This window comes from Zonotrichia leucophrys, chromosome 2 (genome assembly GCF_028769735.1).
Source record: "Zonotrichia leucophrys gambelii isolate GWCS_2022_RI chromosome 2, RI_Zleu_2.0, whole genome shotgun sequence".
NCBI lineage: Eukaryota > Metazoa > Chordata > Aves > Passeriformes > Passerellidae > Zonotrichia > Zonotrichia leucophrys.
In genome coordinates this window covers 116,440,395-116,466,729 of record NC_088171.1, presented here as the reverse complement: position 1 = coordinate 116,466,729, position 26,335 = coordinate 116,440,395, and the positions used below count along the sequence as shown (strand labels likewise).

Here is a 26,335-nt window from a genome sequence, read left to right as displayed (position 1 = left end):
ACCCCTCTAAACGCAGGGACACACTGCTTCCCAGTGCATCACACATGCAGGAGCTTCATCTGGCCAGTGAAAGCATCAGCTTCCTTGCATTGCCAGCAATGTTCCTCACCTTCCCACGGAGCCAGTGTGATTTGCTCCTGACAATTAAATGTACCCACTTTTAACTCAGCCTTTGCACTTTCCAGCAGATCACACTCAGCATTAGCCTGGAACAGAATTACCCTTCAAAATGAAGAGCAGGCAAGTACTCAGAGATTGTTCTGAGACTAACATTAAGACTCCCTGTCAGTGTTCAACACTGGGTGCACATGATTTGTACTTTCCAAGTCTGGCAACAAGGAAGGTAAACTGTAACATACACGTTAAAACAACTATCTCTCATATTTGCTTTTATACATGCATGAATGCAAAATTTAGCCAAGGCCCACTAGTGACAAAGTAAGCATCCACTCTCAAAACAAGAACCATAAATCTAGGACAAACTAGAGCTGTATTTGCCACATACAAAACTTTGAAGTATTTAAAAACTATCAGTTAAACTCATCCCTCAATTCAAGTGATATAAATACACACATTTCAGATTAGATGTTTTACAATCTCACTGTCCAACATCCCTTTCTGGTTTCATCTGCTTACCCCTGAGGACTGCACACCACACTGACCAGAGAGGATCAGTACAAAGACAACCTGCAGAAGGTCAAACAAGCAAACAACGCAAAGAAAAAGAGGCTGAAAAGGAAAACAGTTAAGTAGGACAACTAAAATGAGAGCTAGATTTACAATTTGAGAAAGATATCCAAACTCCAACAAAGTGTTTTGTATCATCTCAGCAGCTCCCAAGAGAGCTAGGTGAAACTCCAGAAACTTACAAGGGCAAACTATCTGACTCAAAAATTACCCCAAAATCATGACATGCTTTGCAGGATTAAGGGGGGGAATTAGCCCGTATGTTTACCCTGTGTAACTACTTCACCTGATCTGAGTAACTGATAGATCTGTTTATTAGTATGATTTCTGACATGACAACTATCATGACTTGGATGATGTTATTCCTATAATTCTATGACCTAAAGGAAGTCAGATGCATCACTGATTTTTGTTTTACCATTTAGGAACATTGTCCTGTAACAGAATCACTATTGCATCCTAGCTTTACACATTCACTGTGGAGCATAAAAACACTGAAAAACAATCCCACCTTCTCAAAATGTCAGAGATGTGAGACTTCTACTTCACTGCCTTACCCAGGGAAAACAATTTTTTTTTAAAGCTCCTAATGTAATCAAAGCTTCTTTTAAAATCAGTTTTTACATATCACAAAAGTAGGAAAAACAATACACAACAAGGTTTTTTCCAGCCTGAAAAGTCAGCCAAATTACTAAGAGGCTTTGATAATAGTGAAGCCTACAAGGCCTGCCCTGCAGCACAAGCAAAGGTAAATATCAGGCAGCTGGGCTGGTTCAAAAGGGAGATGAGGACAGGTGTGAACAGGAACAGCCTCAGCGGACTCATGCATGGAAATCTCGCACGATTTCCTGTTCTCTCCCAAAGGCAGCCCCTTCCTGCCTCGCTCAGGATGATCTGACCTTGGGAGTGGAAACTACCACCACTGCCTCGGGACCTCTCTTCCTGCCCTACAGCTCCCCAGGGTGCTGTGTCCTGCTGTCCGCACCGCTCCCCCACACAGCAGCCTCTTCCCACTTCCGTGGCCAGGAGCCATCCCCTTTCCGATACAACAAACAGCCAAACCATGTGCCAAAAAAGCTCTTCCCCACCTCCCTCTAAAAACCTTAATTATGCTCATGGTTACCACTCCCCTTGTAAGCAACAACCCACTCGCCCTACACTGTGTCCCAGACTGCTGCTCAGTGTGTGAGGAAGATGAAGCTTTCCCTGCCACAGGGAGGGAAGGAAGCAGCTACGAGCAGCCCTGGAAAGCACAGCCCACTGCTTTGAGGAGATGGGACAAGGCAAGAGCTCCTGCAAATAGCTGCCATTTGGCCCTTGCAAATAGTTCCTGCTCCTGCCACCATACTCGGTGGCCAGTCTCTAGGGTTTCATAGGAAGCAGCAGGAGAGAGATCAGCTGTGCTGCAGTGTGATCTTCTCAAACAGGTGGTCCTCATCTCCTCCAGGGACAGGCACAGGAGGAACAGACATCTGAGCCATGACTTTGCAATTCAGTACGATTACTTGCCTTTCCCTTTCCTCTAATTTTGGAAAAATCTGCCTGCTTTGCATGTGCCTGAAGCTGGCTTCATAAAGTTTAGAGTCCACATAATACTCAGTACCCACTCAATTTAATGAAAACCCTTCACTTGTGATCCCCTAGTTTGCTGTCAAACTTGACTAGTTTGGTCCACAAGAGATTTGTTTTGCCAGTGTTATTTTTTTTAGCCACCGCTGTATTTGTCCTTCAGTATTGGAAGGATTAGGCAAATATCCATTAAAAGTTAATAGTGAAATATAAATGTGTGATCTTTCTTTCACTATGCAGTTTAACATAATAGCAGAAAATTTGGGCATTTTCTTTCTTTTTGAGATCCCATGACACAATTCAAACCCCCATTAAACTAATCAGTTTCTTCTATTTTCCAATCTGACTTGTCCCTCACATGAAGGTGCATTTCAGTGAGGCAGGCTGCTCATTTTGTTGCAACTTGCACCAAAGATAACAGAGATGTGAAGGATAGAGTTTCTGGGGTTTTGTTTTTATTTGTTACATAAAAGGATTATCATTTTAGTTGGAATTTGAACTAAAATAACAGGGTTATGAGCTATATTAAATTACAAAATGGTTAAGATAATTAAACATCAGATTTTTTCATCCATGTGTATGCTATTATACAGCCTGTGTCAAACTTAACTATTAAGGACTAGTTATGCTGCTCTATCCAAAAAATACTGCTCTTCAATAAATACCTAACCTTATTTACCTTAATTTTACACGATTGCAGAACTCTTCTATTGAAGCTGATCATCTTACTCAGGAATGAGGACCATTAGTTACACACAGCATTTTTAGATTTCTAAACCACACAATTCCTTTCAATGCTTAGAAGCAAAATAATGAGCACTGTAAGCAGTAGCAGTAAAGACATGCCAGACACTAACTTTATAAAAATATTTTACTTCTACCTAATCATCCATAATCTGTATTAACAAGCATTAATCTCACTCACCTAAGCTACTGTAATATTTCCTTTCTGGAGTTAGTGCTGCTGAAATACTGTGACTTATATGATTTGGACTGATTATTTATTTTAAAAACTTGATTCAGTGATCTGTCACTGGACATGTTCCCCAGTCTTTGATGTTGCCAAAGTAAGCAAGTTTCTTTCACTGATTTAAAATTCTTTGGCAGCATGGGATCCCCACACAGTCTCTGGGTTCTTCAAAGAAGCTTAATATTGAAGCTGACAAGACCACAAAATGAGAACAACCTTGTTTTCAGCAGAGCATTTGGTAACAAGAGACACAAGCCCATTATGGCAAAAGTAGGCCTTTCTCCACACCCCTGAGTAAGCACAAGGAACACCCAATGCTCTTGCTGCTGCTCCAAATGTGTTTCTCTCACAGGTAAAATAACAGGGCTTAGTACTTACTAGAATACAGTAAGTCACCTAGCCAGCAAAGGACAAGAGTCATTGCATGGGAAAGCAGATAAAGACTCGCCTACAAACACAATTAAACAAGCAGTGTTTCGTTCCTTCAGAGGAAACACTGCTCCTTTAATCTGCACTGCATGTCCCAAGTTTTAGAGAAGATGTGCGTAGAAGTATTAGGATGGAGTGGACAGGACAGACCAGCTCTGAGCTCTGATGTCCAGACCATCAGGGTGTTTTTGAGTTTTGAGGAGACTCCTTATAACCATGGTTTATCAAACAAGGCTTCAATGTAGTCAATTGAGAAGGCCTGCAGTAAACGGGCTTTACTTTTTGGCAGCAAAATTCTGGGAAATGCTCAGTAACATTTATGACGCAGCCTGGTCAGCCTTTGAACCTGTGAGGCTAGGGAACTCGAGTAGCTGTCTTCAGAGGAAAGTCTGAGGAAGTTTCACCTGTTCAGCCTGGAGATGACTGGGAAGAAATCTTAGCAATGCATACAAGTATCTTAAGGATGGGTGTGGAAACAGCAGGGCCAGACGCTGCTCAGAGGTGCTCACTGACAGGACGTGGGACAGTGGGTACAAACTGAAACACAGGAAGTTCCATCTGTCTAAAAAAAAACCCTTTACACTGAGGGTGACAGAGCACTGGAACAGGCTACCCACAGCTACCCACAGGGTCTGTGGAGTTTCCTTCCCTGGAGATACTAAAAATCTGGTCCTGGATGGACCCCATGCAACCTGCTATAGGTGAACCTGCTGTAGCAAGGCCGTTGAACTACATGATCTCCAGGGGCCCCTTTCAACCCCAACCATTTTGTGATTCTATGAAAAGGCTATTTTAGCTGATATAGTACTTTCATTTCAAAAAGACATATTGGATGATATATAACTTCTGAGATTTTCTAAACTGCGAATTGGTGCTGTGTATGTAAACCCAATCCTTAGGACAGTCTGGTACACAGCCAAAGTAAATGCTGCAATAGGGATAGGCTGACCAACTGTACTTTACTGATCAGTTAATAGAACCTGTACACAACAACACTTGATTTTACAAGCCAGTGTTCATCAATTCTTCAGGAAATATCATCTCTGCTAGTACAGAAACTTTTCTGTCTTGCTAAAGCAATAACATCTTACTGTCCATCCTCATTTAGCTATAGAGCTGTATCAAACCTAACCAATAAATAGTCTTGTAGAATATATGCAAAGCTGATTCATTAAGTGCAATTTTTAAACCCTAATACAAATGGATTTTGAAAACTGATTTGGATTAACCAAGTCTGGCTGTGCTTCCATCTGGAAGTTATATTTTATAACTCTAGCCACATCTTGAAAAACAGATTCAGATGTTTGGAACAAATTCAGAACAGTTGTAAGAAATTCTAGGTACAAATGAAAAAAAAATATTGAGCTTTAATGTCTTTGTGGTCTCAGTTTTCTTCCAAGTAGGCATTTATAACCACAGTCTTTAGGGACTTGAGGGACAAGGAAAGAATCTATGTTATTACCTATGACATATTTACTCATGTGTAATGACAGTTTATGCTTTCTTCTACTATTCTGGAACGTTTTAAGCCTATCCTGATAAAGGTACACGATGCTGAATGGCAAGTTAAAAAACCCATTTAAGAAACATGGTTGAACCATCTGGTCTAACTACAAAGATTTTCTGCTAGGAAAATTGTTTTTATGTGAAACAGGAAAATTAATATCATCCCTAAGGTGAGGACACATCAATATCCATATAAAAAATGCCTTTTAAATAGCAGAGATTAAGAGCCCATGAGTTGTGTTAGTATAAAACAGCATCTGTAAGGGTTGTACAGCATACAACAATGTGAAGTACCTAATTTCTTTATGTAGGGAAAAACATCATCAAACCATTTTACTCTCAGCCTTCATCTCTGAAACCCTACATTAATACTGAAGCTGTTTAATGTCTCAACACAAAAACCACACACAAAGACAGATGAGCATTAGAGGAGAGTTACTTTTGAAATCTAACAAGAGTTACTTTTGAAATCCAAAAACTTTTCTGCCTTGAAAGGAAAAACTAACCTTCTGCCTTTCCAGCTTGCTTAAAATAACTGTGAAGCCATAAACAGGAAAGTCAAACAAGAGAAATGTGCCCAAGCTTCTCAAAAACATGATGTTGTAGATGGTATAAGGCAAACGACAAAACAAGATTTCCTCTCCACCCACGCCATTTAGCACAGATGCTCTAGAAATCCCACAAACACACTGTTTATCTCTTATTGCAAATACAAGTTTCCTGACTTACCTAGCCTTTTTGCTGGTCTTGGGTTTTGGCGTGGTATTTTTTGCTTTCTTTTCCTTTGGCTCTTTAGGGGTCTTAGGGACTTTGGGGGTCTTGGGTTCCTTCTTTTCCTTGGGTTCTTTAGGATCCTTCGGTTCTTTTTTTGCCTTGGGCTTTTTCTTTTTCTTCTTGTCTTCTTGGGAGCAATCCACTGAGTTTCTGCTTAGATTCTGGCTGTCAAGTCCCCCAGGAAAGTCTTCCTTACCAAAACCTTTACTGGGACCTTCTGCAGCAATGTGATTGTTTTTCTTTTTCTTTTTCTTTTGCTGTGGCTGCGGCTCAATTGATGGCAGATAATCATCGCTTTTCACTAGCTGGGTATTCGGTCCACTAACCTGAGTCATATCCGGCACTGGTTTCTCTAAAAAGGGTTCCGACGGAGAATGCTGAGAGAGATAAAGAGAAATAAAAATTGGAGATCTGCAACTTTGATTTTGAAAACTTTGCTCTTTCAGAGCATGAGGTAACAGAGGGAGAAAATATTAAGCATAAGATTAACCTATTAACAAGGGTCAGCATATCTGACACACTGTGCAGTAGTACAGTAAAGAAAAATGCTTTTTGCAGTCAGGACAGTAGCAAAATGATCAGAGATTCTTGATATATCAAGGGTTAAAGCATTCTAAAGCTTGTATAAAGTGGAAATACAGAAAATATTTAGTCTACAACACATCAATACAAAATAAAAGCAATTGTTATTTCAGACATTTCAAAATAGTTGTTAGTAAAATGATTAACTTATTAAAAATTATTAAGCTGCACTAGAATTTTGTCCTTTGGAGAGAAAATTGTTAAACTTTGTTTCTAGACATTTGAAGGAGAATAAAAGTGTATTCACAAGCTATATTGACAAAAAATTAGTTAAGGCAATTTACATTGGTACATCTGTGACAGGAGGTATTTTGATCAGCAAGTGAAGGATTAAGCCACTTGAAAAAGGTTACATTTTATATCAAAGATCCACTGCTTCCAGCTTGCACTCAAAACAGATTTGTTCCTGCTCCAGACTGGACAGAAAACTACAGTAAGTGCTTATAAGCCTGCATAAACAGCCTATTTCAAAGTCTCGATAGCATATCAGGTTTACACCAAACTTACAAACTACAGGAAAACCTATGTATAATTACACAAATGTTAAATACCTAAACTAAAAAATTTTGGATATATTGACAACTATTTTCACTTCAATGGTTCTGTTCTACACAAAGATCCATGAGTTTGCAGTCAAAAGATATCTAAGCTCCACCATGACTTTGCAGCTTGCCAAAGTTCTGACCTGCTTCTCCCTGCCTGCCCATGGTTATAAATGCAGGACGACAGTGCTTTTCTAGAAGAAAAGTAACAGCATGACACTCTACTGATGCCTTTCTTGCACCTACATATATGGTCAGATCATTTTACCCACTCTCTTTCTCTCTCTGTTTCTGTTTCTCCTTTTCTGTTCCCTAAAAATTAAGTCAGGATGACCTTAGCTGGATTAATCATGGTATAAAAGGACAGCCATTTGAGATATTTGATCTGCTGAACTGTGGAGAAGAAAAGTTAATAACAAATAAGAATTTTACTTCTATGAAAAGCAGTGCCAGTGTACCTGCAATGCTCTTTGCTATTCCTTTTCTCCACTTTTTTTTCCAATGGCACTTACCAAGAAGCGGCAAGCACGCAAATGAATGACTACAAAACCATTCCCTAAGCATGAGGAGAACTGATGGGCATATACTGATAATCAACTTCAGCCATCTAGATCTAAATAAAAATGCACTTAAGATTAAGGAAACAAAATTCTTGACAATATTACATGAGAAAGTGAATACATGTGTATATTCCTAAATATATTAATACAATTTCCTGAATGTAAACAAACAGAACCAGTGCAGTCCCAACTACTTCTGCCATTTCTTCACAGTAACATAAACCCACTGTGCACTGAGCACACTTAAATACTCAGAAGCAAAAAGAGCAAGGTTGTCAGGAAGGTAAGACAGGAATTTTTTCTGCTGTCTGAGAGGTCTGAATGATATATGCTACACACTACAGTTCTTCATGGAAGAGACAGAACAAGAGAGAAGGCCTGAGTGACAGACTGATAGTCTGCATCTCCTGGCTTAACCAAGGACTTCCAAGGGTGACTTCTGCATGTTTCTGTCCTCCACATGTTTATTAAGATCTTTTTTAGAGCAACAGGGTCTAAGTTGCAATGGAAATCCAGCTGTAATAAAAGCCCCATGCACTCACTGCATTAGCACTGCATCCATCAGCCCCACTTCAAGACCACCCCATGCTATAGGCATCGTGAAGAATCAGCCAACACCTGTTCTAGAGATCTGCAGTCACCACTGGCATGTACAGCTCTGTGCTGGAAAGCTCACAAAAACTGAGTATCTGTGTAGAAAACACTACCCCACAAAGTCAGTGGTAACAATGAGTTCTGCAGTCCAATTATGCATTACATAAAATGGAGATCCTTTAAAATGTTCTGATTGGTTGTGAATTTGGTTGACTGAATTAAGCGTCTCAGATTTGTTATATGACACAGAATAAAACTGTCTTCTCTGTACCTCAGACTGTTATGTGCTTGCACTAACCATAATTTCTAGGTAGGAAAATACAGGAATATTACTGAGATCATCTGTAAATACTTCTTATCCCTGAGTTTTCAGAGCAGTACTTTTAACCTCTGTTTTTGAAAGACAGTCAATATATTTCTGCATTACCTGCTATTTTGTATCTCATGCATCCTACATTTTGCAGAAATTCCAAGTGCAAGTTTCACCAATTTTTTCGCTGATCTGTCCCCTACCATACTCAATCCTGTTTTAAAATACTGCTCACCTGCTATATATAATATACAAGAACTCCAGGGTTTTCTTTCCATTATTTGTAGATTTTGTATTGAGCAAGTACCTTGAATTTGACACTACTTTATTAGTTTGCCTTATTAAGAGAGACTTTTACAATTACCTAGAAGCTTTATGTATAAGTCACAACATTCTAGAACAGGTCAGAATCACTAGTTTTATTTTTCTTCCTCTTATGCATACAAAACAGCCAAGCCAACGAATATTAAAAACCACAAGAAATCCAATAATGCCATCTACATTTAATTTTACAAAATTTTCAACATTGCAACTTCACTAGTGGTATGACCATCATTGAATAAATATTATATTTTATAAATGTTTCGATATTCAAAACAAAATCCTTGCTGCCTTTGTAAGACTTGTGGGTTGTTTTTGTTTGTTTAAGTCTGAACAACAACTTTCAGCAGAGTCACAAGCAAATCTTTCCAATCTCCACAATAGCAGTGTCAGCTCTTCATGACTTGACAGTTCCAGTTTTAATGTAAGGTCTAGGCAGAATGCAAGGCCCTGAGAATGGCAGCAATTGCTGCCACACTGTAGTACCCTGTGAAATTTCAGATTCTTAATTTTCAGAAACCTTATCCACAAGAGTCATCCTCAGGCTCTAGAACAACTATACATTAGACTAAAACATTATGCCCAAAACAAATACTAAAAATACTCCAAACTTACTGCCTTTAATTTAAAGGATCAAGTTATGTGCATTACCAAGCATAATAATACTATGGTTTTGGTTCATATAATTCAGAATCTCTGGAACTACAGCTACATTGCTGAAATTGCAGCTACAAAAAGACAATTCTGCCCTAATTAGGCTTTGTAGGCTGTATTTGCTATTACTTGAAAATATATTACTTTTGCCACGTGCCACTCCCCTTGCAGTTTGGCACATTTTGTAATCCACTTACACATGATTTTCTAAATTATAGCACTCTTTCAAAGAAAGAGCTGTGAATACTTTTATTTTTCTAGGAAGTCTGTGGCTGTACGTCTGCAATATGCTAAAACCGTTTATCCCTAACTGACAACCCCACATTGCTCCCTAGTGTGAAGCTGTGTAGAAGCAGCACAAATCTACTGAGAAGAGACTGGAAGCAGCTTGAAAGATGCATTTTCTTACTCCAAACCAGTTGTCTGCTCTTTCTTAAGAAGGGAGAAAAGGACGAACAACAGGAATTCACTATAAATATTAGATTAAGCCTACCACAGGGAATTATTTCAAATAGTTCTACTTCTTTAAATCTAGAAAGGATTAGCTCTAGTTACAGGGTCACGATTTCTAATGAAAGAACCCCATTTTCCATTTATAGAATTTTAAAAAATATGTATATTACAAATTTTTTATCAAAAGATTGAAAAAAATTATCTGCATACTTCACAGAAATTGCTTCTCCTGCTGCTTTTAGTAGTAACAAAGCCATAATTTAGTATGTTAGTACAGAATTTAATCTTCCATGGGAAAGAAACCAGTGGAGATTAAACACAAATAGCTATTCATCCTATTTGATATTGCGGCAGAATTATTTTTGGTATTATTTGAAATAAGGTGAAAAAGGTGCTCAAAAATATTGGTGTGTTTACTAGACCCACATCTCTTTAAATCTTTTAGAGAAAAGCTGTTTTTGTAAACATTTAACAAAGAACAGATGGCCTGTTTTAATCATGTGAAAAAACCTGGAGCTCACATTAATACTCCTACCAGCGACTACTGGGGCTAGTCACCTCCCTAACCAGCAGCATGGCACAGCCTTCAGTAATTCCATTTAATTTTACAATGGACATTTTCTCATCAGTTCCCACTGCTTGACAGTTAATCAATATTATTAACATGCAATATCACAATGCAGGACACTCCTAAAGATTGCAGCTTATTAGAGAAAAACAGAGATTCTTCAAGAACTCCAAAGTGTTAAAACAATTTGTGGCACAACAGGCTATACTATACAGCATTGCCAGTAACAGTCAAAAATACCCAAGGAAATTAAAAATGAAAACAGTATTAGAGAAATAGAATTGTCTAATTCTAGACTGCAAAATTTCTGGAATTCAAACCTATTTTTGAGCTTCCAAATAGGTATCACCAAGACTTGAAAAATTAAAACCAATGTGCCTGTGTTTCACAGCTGCTTGCATTTTTAGAGTGTAAGAGCTGTCTCAAACCAGGCCTGTTAGGTGAAGTAGCAAGATGGACAAGATGTAGGACTAATCCAATGAGGGCGAGTGGCAGGGAGGGAGGTTAAGGAGGAGAGCCTTTCTGTTGCTTGAACAGGGACTGAACCACAATCAACTGTACTGAAAGCAGCTGAGTGTCACTTCCCTAACAGCAGCAACTTGAGCCAACACTGAGCTTTACAAAGTATGAAGCAAGAGCAGCAAAGTATGTGATGTGACTCAGCTAACTTGGTGAAATTTAAACATCAGCACCAAACAAGAAACAGCTTTTAAAAACCCCAACTTTTTACCAGGACTACATTTTAATTTCCCTTGTAGGTATTATTTCCAGATTCCATGGTCTTTTCCATATTTAAATAAAGATCTACAACAACAACATTTCATTTAAATTTTCTTAAATGTTGATTTACTAAGTTGTCTAACAGTAAAGCAAGTGCTCAGTCAGTCCCCACTGACTTCATAATATGAACCACTGTGGTATGATCTCCATACAAGGATAATTTTAGTTTGGGTAAATCATTGCAGAATATTCTCAACTGCAAGCCTGTTGTTCAATTACCACCTTCACTTTGGGGAAGTTTAAAAAACAACGTGTGCAAATTCTTTGAAAATAGAACACACACTACAGCATGCTTCCAGCAGCAGTTCTACCTAATGCCACAGAGATCATTCATTTTGAATTTGCATCCTTCCTGATGGGACAGCCCAAAAGGTGTTAAAAGCCATCACATAACCAAATTGCTCTGGGATTCTTCCTTTCAAAGGTTAATGACAGGATTCATCCTCCCTCTGGATTATTTAGAATGAACTACTCATCTTGACTAATTTGGAAAGTTTCTGAGTCATGTCTCTATACATTGCTTTGTCCCTACAATTTTCAACTTGTCTCACGAATACTTTCAGAATTAGGACTCTCTTAGTGCCACCTCAGTGTGAAACATGTGTCACCCTTTCTAGACCTTCATAAATACTTTCCTGACATTGTCCGTATGCAGAGCTCACATATCAGTAAAATCAACACCACCACCAACACTCCAGCCAAATGCTAGTACCTACATTCAGCAAAAGCTGTACAGTATTTTGTCTATACTAGGTGAAGTTCTGCAACATCCTCAAGACTACATTCACACCTTGTTTTGAAAATATGTTTTACTGATCAGTTTCTTCTCCTTTCTTGTGAATGATGATCCCTTCCCTTTTCTGTGAAACTACTACTTTGAAGATGTGTAAGTTTCTTTTACTGTACTATATGAAAATACTTAATATTAAAATATTTTTGAGAAAATGATTCTACTTAGAAACAACTGGTATCTCAGTAATTCAGAAACCCTAAGAAAATTGTAGTTCCAAAGTGACAACCGGGATTTATAAACCAACAAGCACTTTCAGTGATCTCTGAAATAAAGGGAAAGACATCTCACCACAGGAGAGTGAAAGTCTATTTTGCAAATACGCTTGAAAGCAATCTAAATTTCTTGACATACTTCTTCAGAACACAGATGAAAGTGTATAGAAAACAGAAGTTCTAGTATTACCTTTCTAGAAACACAAAACTACTGTGCATAAAAAAAGTCAATGTTTTAGTAAAGTGCTGCTGCAATACCTTTCTTTATCAAGTCTTAAAAGAAAACAGAATAATCTAAGACTATTCTAAGTCATCCCATTCTGTTACTGCTCCTGGGAACCTGTTAAAAACAGTGCAACTACAAACAAGTTATAACTTGCTGATTCGGAATTTTTTAAAAAACTCTGGATCAAAAAAATATATAAATCTGATGTCAACAGCATCCTAACAGTTGAGTGGAAGTGATTAAAACCAATGTTAGTGCCCTCTGCTACCACTGTAAAACTGCCATAATTTCTGATTTGGTGGACCTGAAAATATCACCCAATTACACTATTTGGAGTAATAAAAACATGCTATGCAAAATACAGAGTTTCTTAATTGAGTCTCAGCACTGTTACAGTAATAGAATTATTTATTTACTGGTCATGTACTCTGTGAAGAAACACAGATTAAAAAAGATGAATGATATTAATGTAGCCATTCAAAAAGCAAACATCCCATTATAATTCTAAATTCATTATAAAATCAATTATATGTAGTGCTTTGTGCTCACAGAAAAAGTGAGACCTATTACTAAGCTGTGGAATATCAGCCAGTGCAATGAGTGCTGCCAGTTTGTTCACAGCTCAAGAAACAACTAACTTGTCCCATAAGAGATGTCCTAAGTTGCTGTCCATTGATCAGAATTGATCAGAATCAGTGTTGACCAGGCAATCTCAGACAACTGCCACCCCTACAGTAATGAAGCACGCATGCTCCAAATTGGCTTTATATGTAAGACATTGCAACAGCTACCACAAGGATTGTATGTAACTGGTGATGTGATGGTCAACAAGACAAATGTTATATTAATACTTTTTTTGCCAGAGATTACTTTGCAATGTAGACTGACTTTGCAGTATAAGGTTACCCCTAATGCAAGCTGGGCAGGTCCTGAGTATTACACAACAGCAGCCTGACTCTCTGCTCTCCATCATCACTTTGTAGACTGGTTGAGGACTCATGATTTTGACAAGTTTTTACTAGTTCTAGCTGCAGAGACACATAGAAAGGGTGGGACAATTAGGTACTGAATTCTACTGAAAGCTTATTGCTCATGTTGACAGCCTGTCCACCTCAAGCCTGCCCTCTGCGCATGGCCACAGTAAAAGGAAACTTCACTTTGCGTGTGCTCCATTATCGAGCAGAAGACACGCCAGGACATGCCAACATGTTTTACCACAGAAGTTGCTGACTGTCAGACTTGAGGATCTTAAAGGTCTTTTCCAACTTTAATGGTTCTTTGATTCTGCCATGTGACATTTGTATTTCAAAATGTGTGTATTCTCTTTGTGAAGTTATGTCTGTGAAGTTATTCCCAGGCACAGCTATCAAGATACCTAGTGCTTACTAGAGAATTCCTTGGATTAGAGAATATCCAGGAGATTTACCATCAGTCTTTTCCAACCTCTCTAAGACAAGGCTGCTCATCATCAGGCAAGATAGGGAAGTCACACAGTAAAGTAAGAATGTGTCAGGATGAAAGAGTCTCCAGAGAATATAGTAAAATACTTCAGCTTCTCCAGTAAAGGGGGAATATAGGGGAAGAAACATCTGCACATACTCAACCAAAACAGTAATAATGAAACTGAGATTATTAAATAAATTAGCATTACAAAAGACTACCCAAACATTTTAGCCTATATACAGGCTGAACTGCTGCTCTTGGGCTTGCACCCATGTTCCCCACAGCCCCTTTGCTTCACTATAGAGGCAAAGCAGTTCCTTCAGAACAGACAAATGCAAACACCCTTCTTCTCTTGGGCACAGCCATGCTTTGGAATTCAAGGTCCTGAGGGGAGAGACAAAATTGTACTGCCCTGTACATGCAGCCTCCTCCCTCCACAGCAGAATTCTCTCCATTCAGCTACCGAATGTCAAATGCATGGAGATTCATCCTCTCTGAAGGGTAACCTGTTCCTACATCACATTGTATTGTTATCACCATAGTTCATGATGCTCTGGTACCAACTATGAGTTCCACTAAACATCCTATTTCCTACCCAGAAAAAGAAAATGCAACACAACAGTCCTGGCTGACTTGATATACTAAGCACTTAGGGCCTGCCCACAGTAGCAGCAAATGCCCTCTAAAACTTTGCTTTTTCTACAGAAGACTAAAGTTGCCCAGAGAACCATTTTCAGAGGACCTTAAATAGATCATATCTACTGATATCAATAATCTTCCTGTTATCAAATTTAAATCACAGTGACATGCAGCACACGGCACCAGGTTTAGGAGAAAATCAAAGACAAGCACACGTAGCACAAACGCTGGTTCTTCTGACCACAGACAACTGAAAAAGTTCCATCTGTGCTTTCACTGCTGCAAGTAATAGTAGCAGTAATAGCATTACACACCACAACAGCAAGAGCGTTTCTATTCTGGTACTTTTTTCCCCCACCCCTTCTAACATCCAAGAGTTACAGAAAAACTAACTTAACAGGCTATAAATGTAAAAAATATAAAGGTGATGGGTAATAAGATACTATACTGTATGTTTACTTGATAAATACATACTATTAAAAAACTTACAATACAAGGTGTATGTGTTAAGTCAGAAGTAATACTTCTTTTTCGATTTGCCAAAGATCTAATAAAGTATTCTCTATGTGAATTCAGAATAAGTACACTTCATCTTCTTGTAATTTATAATAAAAAGTTTACTTTAGTCTAAAGAAAGGAGAACAACTATAGAGAGAAGGGCAGTATATTTGGGGTGGGTTTTTTCATTAGATTAAGCTGAAGACTTGCAGGCCAGGAAACATTTTTCTCCTGCCTGCTCTGCAGCACTTAAGGATAAGTAAATACAAATGAGAGAAATGTCCACCTGTCTGATGAACATCCTGTGAGCTCCAGTTCATTACTTGTAAGAACAATACTAATACTTTTTAACAATGAATCACTGAATCATGGCATATCCTGGCTTGGAAGAGATCCACAAGGATCACCAAAGTCCAACTCCTGACCCTGCACAGGACGCCCCATCATGCGCCTGAAAACATCCAAATGCTTCTCTGTCAGGCTTGTGGCTGTGACCACTTCTCCAGGGAGCCTGTTCCAGTGCCCAACCACCTCTGGGGAGAAATCTTTTTCCTAATATCCAAACCAAACCTCCCCTGACACAACCTTATACCGTTCCCTCAGGTTCTCCAATTGGCCACCAGGGAGAAGGGGATTAGTGAGTGCTCCTCCCTACACTTCCCTTCATGAGGAAGTTACAGACTGCAAAAGTAGCAAACTGCAATAGAATGTAAGGAAATCCACTAGGAGCAGATGGGCACCATGTGGCTACAACTACATAGTGCCCCAATCTGATTACTTGGCACCACCACATGCCTCTGTAATTTATTACAACATGCCTGCACCAGGAAGTCCTCAAACTCGACCTCCAGGGCGTCCTGCTTGCACCGTGCTTGTGTATGCACACCTGAGTGGCCTTTCTTCTGGCTTGTCTTCCAGTCCTGGGAAGCTTTAGCAAACCACCAGTCACAGCCAGTCCTTTCAGCCTTCCTGATGCAATTCACACTCTGTTTTGCCATTCTTACCTGCCCCAGGGCAACCCCTCACCCCTCTTCTGAGGGCACACTAACGCAAGGGTTTTCAACAGGACTAACCCACCTCTGAGAAAGCCATCCCAGAGACAGCCCAGGGATCACAGCTGCCCAATAAGCCCTCACTCACAGACATGACTGAGCTGCCCTTCAGCAAGTAAAGAGCACAACACCAAACATTCACAAACAGTAAGATACAGCAACCACCAGTAAAATGCTTTCAAATGCATTTTAATCCATTACATTTATTATCGTATGACCTTTGTTCCAATGTAGTAGGAATAGATATAACTTCTCTATCACTTTTCTATCCCCTTCCTTATATACCTAGGAAAACAAAAGCCCAGCATTTTTCTTTTTAGAGCTCCCTACCATCAGCCTCTTGTTAAACATCCATGTTTAAGAAGACTGCATGTAAAAAAAATATACCAATCACAATTTAATGACAAACATGCATCAGATGACAAGGCTGGTGAAAAGAGGATGCAATTCATAGAGAGTCTTTACTAAGAACTTTATCACTTCCCCTATCTGCACACCCCAAGAAATAACAAGTTTTCCCCAAAGGTATAAATATGTACATCACGTTCAAAGAAAGGCCAATGGTCTTAGATGTTAAAGATTTCAACAGATGTGAAAAGGACTAGAACTCCTGAGTTTTTACTGCTGTCCATAGAAAGGAGTAGTCCACTGAAGTCCCAAGATACTTCCACAATACCCTAAGTATTTTTATTAAATCACAAAGTACTCTGAATTTTCTGTGGTTTGCAATAAGGTATTTTTGTAATTTCACCAAGATATCTTGCAGTTAAGAGTGTGCCACATCAAGAAAAATTAGCCAAAAGCATTAGAAGAAACATTACCAGCACAGATGGTTTGGTTGGAGGTTTTGATGGCCCACACTTTGGTTTCAGTTTGGAGCTGACAAACATTCACTTCAACGATATTTTATCTGCATGACTGGAAGAGACCCACTAGGCAAATAATGCAATACTCTTTTTCTTCCCTTGCCATCTTCCCTGTCTGCAAGGTGAAGTTGTATAGCATCCACAAGCGAAAGATGAAATCCTTTTCATTCATTACTTGTGCCGGTGTCTTTTTTTTTTTTTTTAAACTACAACTTGTACTCAAATCTTTTCTGCTACATATTTTAAAAAGCACACAGAATTCTCTGATCACATGGACTTCTAATACTGTAAAATACTAAGGTACCACCAAAGAAAGAAAGTTAAATCACTCTAAACCAATTATTATTATTATTTAATGATTCTAATTTTTGCATTGGCTAACTTGGTCTGATTAAAAGAGCCTTATCTTAGAATTTTCTCCCAAAAGACCATATTTGATAAATGTTTTCTGATACCATAAGATTACATCCAAAGTATTTTAATCAAGCTGTCTCTACTCTTTATGTCTACTCCAAATCTCAAAGTGTTTAATTGTTGCTGTTCCAATCTCATAGTAAAGGTGAGCACATTTAGTACTACGAGATTCATAATTTAAAACCTGTAATATTATGTTTTGACATTCTAAATGTCATTTCCTTAATCACAAAGAAATACCACATCATGAGAGAAAAAGAAACTCCAAAATCCCACTGCCACCATCACTTTGACTTCTATTAGACGTCAAATAATTTGGAATTACTTTGCCAACCCATTTTTATCCAATATTAAACTGTTCTTGTCCAGCAAAAATTGAAATCCTTTTTTTCAGGCATTGAAGAATGCATCAACCTGAAACTGAAACAGCAAACATGCAATGCTGTCTTAAAAGGATTACTTAAAGTTCATTGTATCCCGAAGAAAACACACTGCAAATTGTAAACACTTTAAAAATTTTTTAAAATTAGTCTAAATTATTTAAATATTTCAGATATTAGAAAACAAAGAATAATTGCTGTTACTAAATGGATTTTATGCCCTATTGCTTAACTTTCCACAAGAACATCTCTAACCTAGAGCATCTGTTCCCTAGTAGCTCTACAGTTGCTGTCTCACGCAGTTGACAGGATGGATGAGACTTCTAGATTAAATCAGATCTAAAAGACTATGACATTAACCTGAAGACAAGGCTCATGTTACCCAGGGAAAGACCACAAGGAGTGATGAAAGCAGTGAACATCAGGAAAAAGAAGTTACTTCTTCCTACCCGCCTCAACTCACTGCGATACTTTTTTTTTCCTAGATGGGCTTTTGTTTTGTTGGGTTTTGTTTTTTCCTTTTCTTTAAAATTACATACTCATTTCTTACTAAGAGGGTTTCCCAGCAAAGAACTTGCCATGGACCTTCTTGAAAACTGCTCAAGGATGACTGCAAGAAAGCACCTACTTGGATAACTACTGGCTTCAGCTTCAGGGCAACAGAGCCCAGCACAACACACACAAAGAAGCCCCAAATCCCATTACTATCACTCTTGCCTCAGGCAATTCCCTATCCCTCTGTACTGGTTTACTCATATGTAAAATGGAGAATACACTCTATAGGAGACTTAATTTGATGAATGAATTAGTGGCTGGTGAAGTTTTGATGCCTTGTGAAGGCTGACCTAGAACAGAGGCTGGGCAGAGTTAAAGAATAAAGTAGGTATTTATTAGAAGGCTTTAATGGATACACCTTGGCCAGTACAAGAGCCCAGCCAGGGCTACGCCCAAGATGAACCCAAAATGGTCACAAAATGGATGACCAGTCACAGGGTTTCACACTTTTGTAAAGTTCCGGCCCATTTGCATATAATATGCAAATTGGTCCATTTGCATATTGCATCCAGTTATAGCTTTAGATTATGAAGTCCCATCCTTCTTGTTTTTCTCTCTTCAGTCCACCATCGTTTATGCTTTTGGGCCTGAAATTTGGATCATTTGTCCTTGGACCCCAGCTAGAGAGGGAATTGTTTTGTCTACCTACTCAGTGAAGAGAGCCTACTGTCCCATGATATGAAGCTCAGAACTACACACTAAAGCAGTACAGAATGTGAAAAATATAAATGCTAAAACCCGAGGCATCAGTTTAGCTATTTTTACAAAGATATGAAGAGAGGCACTGTTTGTAGGAAGAGTCCTCCTGGTTCAAGGGATTCAGTGATATTCATTATCAGGTTTACTGGATAATATACAGTCAACAAATTATCAGGCCATACCTCAAACAAAAAACCAAAGTCATTAAAAAGCTACTTCTATCACAGAAGGTTACATACACAGATTACATCCTATTTTACAGGCATGGGGAACATGTAGCGTCAGTCCTACTTCAGATCTTTTTTAACTGCAGCTGTGCAGCTTGCCATCTTTCCGTAAACACAATCACATAAATTTTGTGTTAAGTAAGATAGTTTAACATTTTCTGTCACTTACTTGATTCTTTCTTGATACTTACTTTCAAAAAGTATATATAAATGTTACAACCAAGCCTTCTTGCCAACTGGAGATACAAGGCAGACTCCTCAGATGTAAGAAACAATTACAGTTTTCCAATGCCCTCATCACACGCCTCTTTCAGAGCCACTAATGCTTACACCAACATAAATACTGACACATTTTAAGGGTCCCATATTTAGTATTTGGGAAAAGAGCAAAAGAAGAGTTAAAAGCTGCTATTGTTCCTCATATACATGCATTTACTAAAATATACATATGTATTCAAACATTCAACTTTCAGTGTTTAAATTGTTTCTCATGATGTCTCACTCCCTTCCCAAACTACAGCAGTTTTCACGTTCACTTTCCAATACAGTACAAAAAAATCAACACAATCAAAAAAGCTGCCAAACCAACCCCAAAACCAGCCCGCAACAGGGGAAAAAAAAGGGACTTTTTCCCTACATCAAGCCAGTTCTCCCCTGGTTATATGCTCAAGAATTAACTTCTCCCATCCTGTCATGTAGAAGATACCCAGTCTTCAAGTTAAATAACTTCTATGAAGATAAAACACAATGCAAAGACAGGTTTTTCCTTTTTCCTCTCCTGCATCTATATAGAAAAGGAAAATAACCTAGAAAGTAATGATTTAATCAATGGCCCTCTTACATTTTGTTTTCAATACACTCCCAAATAGTTAAGCAGTAATTCTAAAAAAGTCTGATTAACCAGCCTTTGAACACCTATGGTTGATCAAGTCACAGAAATCAAAGAGCAAAAGGTACAATATATCTTCAGTAGTGATGTATTTTATATCAATGACACCTATATATTATGAGAGAAAAACTACTAAAGATTTAATGATGCCAATTAAAGAAGCCAAGAGCTTGCATGGCTCAATGGCTGACTCATAGACCTTTTCCCCATAATAGGTTCCATTATAGTCCTGAGCTCAAGCTGTGGGAAGAGGATTACAGATGAGTAAGAGAATTAGTATTTTTAAATGTTATTGGTAAGGAAGGTGTCCTTTAAGCATAACACAGCTGAATGTCTCTCCTAGCAGTACAGCAGCTTGTGCTTACTCACCATCCTAGCTTTAAGTGAAAGCCTCAGAACTCACTTCAAAAGACTAACACAGAAATTAAGCCCATCAGTGTAGAGCCCTCTCAAATTTAATCAAGTTTTTCATATGCATTTCCAAACTTGAAATATTTCAGTACTTGTAAATTTTGTGCCATTCTATTACCCCGACTATACAAAGTTCATATATACTTACATAAAACAATATAAGACTGTGTAGCTAAAGACCAAAACAATTTGTATTTAAACCATAGGATTGTCTTTAAACAACTGGTGGGATGTACAATGAAGGAAAAAAAATTAAAAAATTAAAACACTCAACTGCCTCTCAATATTGCTTCCAGTAAACCTAGAGAAGTATTTGTGCCAGAATACAGCATTGCACAAAATTCTGATCACCCACATCATCAACAATCACACCTCAGGTACAATGACAGATTATCCTGAAGAAGTCCAAAGGGAATTTAACTTACTTTAGACAGATTGCTATTTATCAAAACACTGACGGATCCTAATACAGTAAATGAAAATAATTAAGATGGGTAAAAAATGACACCAGAGCAAATTCAGTATGAAACCGGCATCTAATAAATTTAGGACAGTCAGATGTTCAACATTCAAACTGATCCAGGTAAGAATTTCAAAAACCAGGAATACTGGAAGCAAAAACCAAGTGCTCTTTGACCTTGATGAGGTTTAGAAAAGCAGTTCATAAGATGGCAGATGTGACAGCTAGAAGCTCAACTCAATGGCCCAGACAACCTTTTACAAGTACTTTGCTTCTAATGACTGGGAACAGTAAAAATCAACATCAAAATCTTTTTTACATTTAAAAATAAATGCATTTTAGCAAATCCAATTTGGAATATGACAAACATCAAACATGCTAGTAAACTAGAATATTTAACTAGAAAAAAGTTAAATATGCTTAGAAAAACCACTTATGTTTAATTTTCTTGGGGAAGAAAGCATCTATTAAGCAGACTAATAGGGCTGGTAAAACAAGTTCCTGCTCACAGGAATTTTATCTTCAAACCTGAGAAAAGGGGCTGGCTACCCAAAAAACTTTTATAACTACACTGGCCAAAACAGTCAGAAAAAACCCTGTAGTAATACCTGGTTTACAAGCCTTACATCACACACATCCTTAAGTGATCACAGCTATGAATGTGACTGCTCAGATATCCCAAAGAAAATCTCTGCAATTTCAAATGCCTGTTTTATTAAATTTTTTTCTTTGGCAAGTAATTGTCTTTGTATCATGACTATCATATGTAACAATGCTGTTTAAAATAGAAAGGGCTGCTTTTTAAATAAAGATGTCACAGTTATCAGTGTTCTTTTGCAGTAACTTTTCTATTCCTGGGTTAGGACAATTTCCCCCAAAGATTGCGAAAGTCATTTTTATTTTCAAGTACTCCAGACAACAGAGACTTGAGAAAAACAGAAGTATGCAATTTATTAAATTACTGATCATCCATCATTTGTTTATTTACACAGTTACATCATTTCAGTATTAGGGACATACTTGTTATTAGGGACATACTTGTAAGGACTGGGTTAGTGCAGAAGGGAGCCAGTATCCAGTTGCTAGGCCTGTGTCTTACCCTGTCAACCAGAATTTTGCAACTAAAAAGACTCCAAAGAGAATTTCAGCTCTTTCTAATGCTGTGTTGGAAAACTTGTTCTTCCTCAAGAGCTTCCTACACACATCCCTAATACAAGAGATCAGAATCAATGAGGATAAATGAAGGTAGAATAAATTCTTCCCTCAGAAAAAGAGGAACTTTTTCCATAGAAATTACCCCATAGCTCCCAGCCCAGAAGTCCACAGCCTGCTTTGAGGCCTCTCCAGACTAGTTAATCAATAATCTAAATACCCTTCTTCTATCTCCTCCCATTGGGGAATTGAGTGGTTTATAAAACTGCTTTGTTTTAGCCTAGGTTTGATACAAACAAATGTAGAGACACTTAAAAGAGACAGAAAGGAGCAAAAACTTTCATCTTTTAAACCTACTAGTGATCTTACAGTTGATGACTGAAAAAGCAAGACAAGGTGCAGATCATACTTCAACTACTTACAACCCAAGTTTTCTTAGATATTTATTTTCTGCCCCACAATGTTTTCATTGCTTCACTTATGAATACAAGCATCTACCTCTTCAGCAGCTACAATTCACAGGGCATATTTCTGAATTAAAAGGAAAAGACACTGATCAAGATTTAAGTAACTCTATGTTTTTAACTTGCAAGAAATAAACTGGTGGTTTTCTAGCATTGAAGCAAGGTAGGCATTTTCACATGCACTGCTAGTCTGCTTTTTATGTACCAGTCCCCACAGTTTCTGCATGAAACTTGGATAATTAAAAATTATCCAATTAGATATAGTCAGTAAAAACCCTTTAAATGCAAGAAGTCACATACTGAAGCTGCAGAGGTTATATTCTAGATCTATTAGAAGACAAAGTAACACAGAAGACACTCAAAGGCTTTTTTGAGAACTTGTAAATCCACAGGAGAAGTCAAGCTGACATTCAAGAAAGTGTGCAGGAGCTGGCAAACAAGCAATGCTAACTCAAGGCAGGGCTTCTGAGGCAGCACCCCTCAGAGCAGAGCTCCAGGCAGATGTGGAGGATCTCACCCAGGATGGTGGGGGTGGAAGACAGAGGAGGTTTGTGGTCACCTCCATAACCCCAGGCATGTTACCATCTGCACAGTTCCACCCTTTGAAATGGAAACAGTGATCGTGTTTGTGTGACCCACCAACAAATTCCCACTGATTCAAGTTACACAAAGGTTATCTGATGGAAGAAGTTAACTGATATGGAGGGTACGTATCACAGGCTAAAGCCATTTTTTCTAGGTGGCTTACTAATACTGACCTGTCAAACTCAGGTAACTTTGGTTACATGCTGACACTTCCCACAACAAATCTTACAATCCCCCAGAAAAGGCTCAGCTGTGTCCAGATCCCTTCAAAGCAAAAGGCAAATATAACACATAACAAATGTAACACTGGTCCTTTCATGGCCTTTCCAAAAAAGCTAGCCCTATACAATCCATAACTTTCAGGTGAGGTATGGCTACACCATCAGGAGCCAACAGAGAATACCCTCTTGGAGAGATAATAGAATGGCTTGGGTAAGAAAAGACTTTAAAGGCAATCTAGTCCAATCCCCCTGCAATAAGCAGGAACAACTTCAACTCAATCAGATTGCCTATCCAACCTGACATTGAACATTTCCAGGGATAGGGCATCTACCACCTTTCTGGGGAACCTGTTACATTGCTTCATCACCTTTACTATAAAAAAAAAAAAAAAGTCTTTCTTATATCTAATCTAGACCAGTCCTCTTTCATTACCCCTTGTCCTATCACAACAAGACCTCCTAAAAGATCTGTACCCATCTTTCTTATAAGTCCCTCCTTAGGTACTGAAGGATTGCAATAACATCTCTACAGAGCCTTCTCTTCTCTGGGCTGAACAACCCCAACTCTCTCAGCTTCTCCTCACAGGAGAGGAATTCCAGGCCTCTGATAATCTTTGTGCTCTTCTCTGAACTCACTCCAAGAGATCTATGCCTCCCCTGTGGTGCAGACCCCAGAGCTGGATGCTGCACTCCAGGTGGGATCTCACAAGAGCAGAATAGAATCACCTCCCTTGACCTGCTGGCCTCACTGCTTTTGGTGCAGCCCAGGATATGACTGGCTTTCTGTGGTGCCAGCACATGTGCAGTACTTCATCCACCAGCACTTTCAAGTCCTTCTCTGCAGGGCTGCTCTCCATCCATTGAGCCCCAAGTCTATAAATGATACCCTGATGGAAGTGTAACAGCTTGCACTTGGACTTGCTGAACCTCATGAGGTTCACACTGACCCACTCCTCTGGCTTGTCCAGTTCTCTCTGGATGCATCCTGGACCTCAGGTATGTCAACTTCCACACCCAGCCCAGTGTCATCTGCAAACCTGGTGAGGGTGCACTTGATCTCCCTGTCAAAATCATTGATGAAGACATTGAGCAGTACTGGTCACAATACACTTTCTGGGACAGGCGGTCTCTGCACTTCGCTTTACACTGAGATGCAACCACTGTCATTTCAGACACCAGCCTGAGCAGATCCTATCAGAAGTGAGATTTATGTTACACCATAGAATTTTGTTCTGCCAAATTTCCCTCCTCCCCCCTTTTTTTTCCTGCTGCCAAGATCTGCATGCTTCTAATAGTGGACATGTAATGGTTCTAATAAACTTCCCACATGCATACTGCTGCTTATCATGTAAATCTGCTCTCCTTAATCAACTTTCCCAGGCCACATAAAAGTAGTCTGCAAGAGACTTTAGAGGTATAAGAGTCCATGGTTTGGAAATATCAACTTAAAGAAATCTTAACAGATACACACGTGATACAAAATCAGAAGTAAGCAGCAGTAATCAATTCTATTTTTCTTTTGGGGTGGGAAGACAGCAGTTCTCCCTATGCCCTTTTCATTGCACTATTTTACTAACTTCAATATGACAAAATGGGCTTGAAACCACAGACTTGATAAAAATCCACTGATGTTATATTTACTACTAAGAACCATTTATGTCAAAGAGCCCAAGATCTCAGACTCAATAGTCACAGCAGCAAACGAAAATAGCCTTTGATTATGTTAGCTGTGGCATGTCAAAGGTAGGCCTTTCCCCAGCTCCTCTAGTAACTGAACTAAACTAATAATTAAATCAGAATGTGTCATTAGAACTGGAGAGAAGATGGGGAGGATGGAAAACAAAGTGCAAAATAAAAAACAAACAAAAAACTCCAAACAAACAAACCCCCAAAACACACACACAAAATCAAAAACAGAAGAAAAATCACCTCACCAAAAATCTCACACTTCATTTTCTGTGGACAAACATCTACTTCATTTACCAACTGAGGTAACTTAGATTCTCCAACCAGTTTGATTAACATTGTTCTATGAAACCCCTTATCTTTAGTGCAAATATCTTCAGTATCTTTGCTCCAGACATTCTTAACACAACCTGTAGTAAAATGTAAAAACCCCTATAGGCAGATCATAAATCAGACACGCCTACAGCAATACCAGCTCTAAATGTGGGGTTATATCATAATGTTATATTACAGTTGCAGAGCTGTGTCTAAAGCAACACTTTTAACTTACCCCTGGCTGCCATAACAGTTTCTGAGTTACATTTTTGGGTGTTGCTGTACAGAGCAGCAGGGAACTGCAGAAACTCACCACTACTGCAGGGCACCTCAAGCACACCCACCAGGAACACTGAAATACTGACACCAAACAACCAACCTGTGTCAGGCAGCAAAAGTTCTCCCAGTTCCAAATCAAATACCCTAGGTACAGAATTAATTTGGTTTTCAAAAAGTTTTTCTGAAGTATTTCAAAGGAGGCCTGCAGAGAGAAACACAACCAAGCAGTATTCCAGTACTGCAGGCATGTGCCCCTATGTCCATCTGTGACAATGCTTGCCCCAGCAGACATCTGCAAGATCCCATTAACAGACAGACACAAATGCCAAAATGCCCAAAGTTTTAGACCAGTTTTAATGACTGTATTTCATACACAGTTGTACAAGTAAACTGTGATGTCAACTTTTTAGGGTAAGGTGTTGCTTTAAATTCAAACACTCACTGTGTATTATAAGCCTCTCACTATATTTAGCAACAATTGGCTGGTACAGAAAGATTTCTTCCAAAAATAAAATTAAGGACTTCATATCATCCAGTGCTCACATGTAAGGAAAATTGCAGTATTATCAC

The 26,335-nt window shown here is 38.6% G+C and overlaps 1 protein-coding gene across 7 annotated transcripts in view; it reads right to left on the bottom strand.

Moving 5' to 3' along the window:
• CHD7 (chromodomain helicase DNA binding protein 7) overlaps positions 1–26,335 on the bottom strand; it is a 133,477-nt gene that overhangs the window by 53,866 nt on the left and 53,276 nt on the right. For all 7 annotated transcript variants that reach the window (XM_064706139.1, XM_064706138.1, XM_064706144.1 and 4 more), the window contains one exon: positions 5,891–6,312. In XM_064706139.1, coding sequence (XP_064562209.1) covers positions 5,891–6,312 — 422 coding nt within the window. The remainder of the gene's footprint in view (positions 1–5,890; positions 6,313–26,335) is intronic.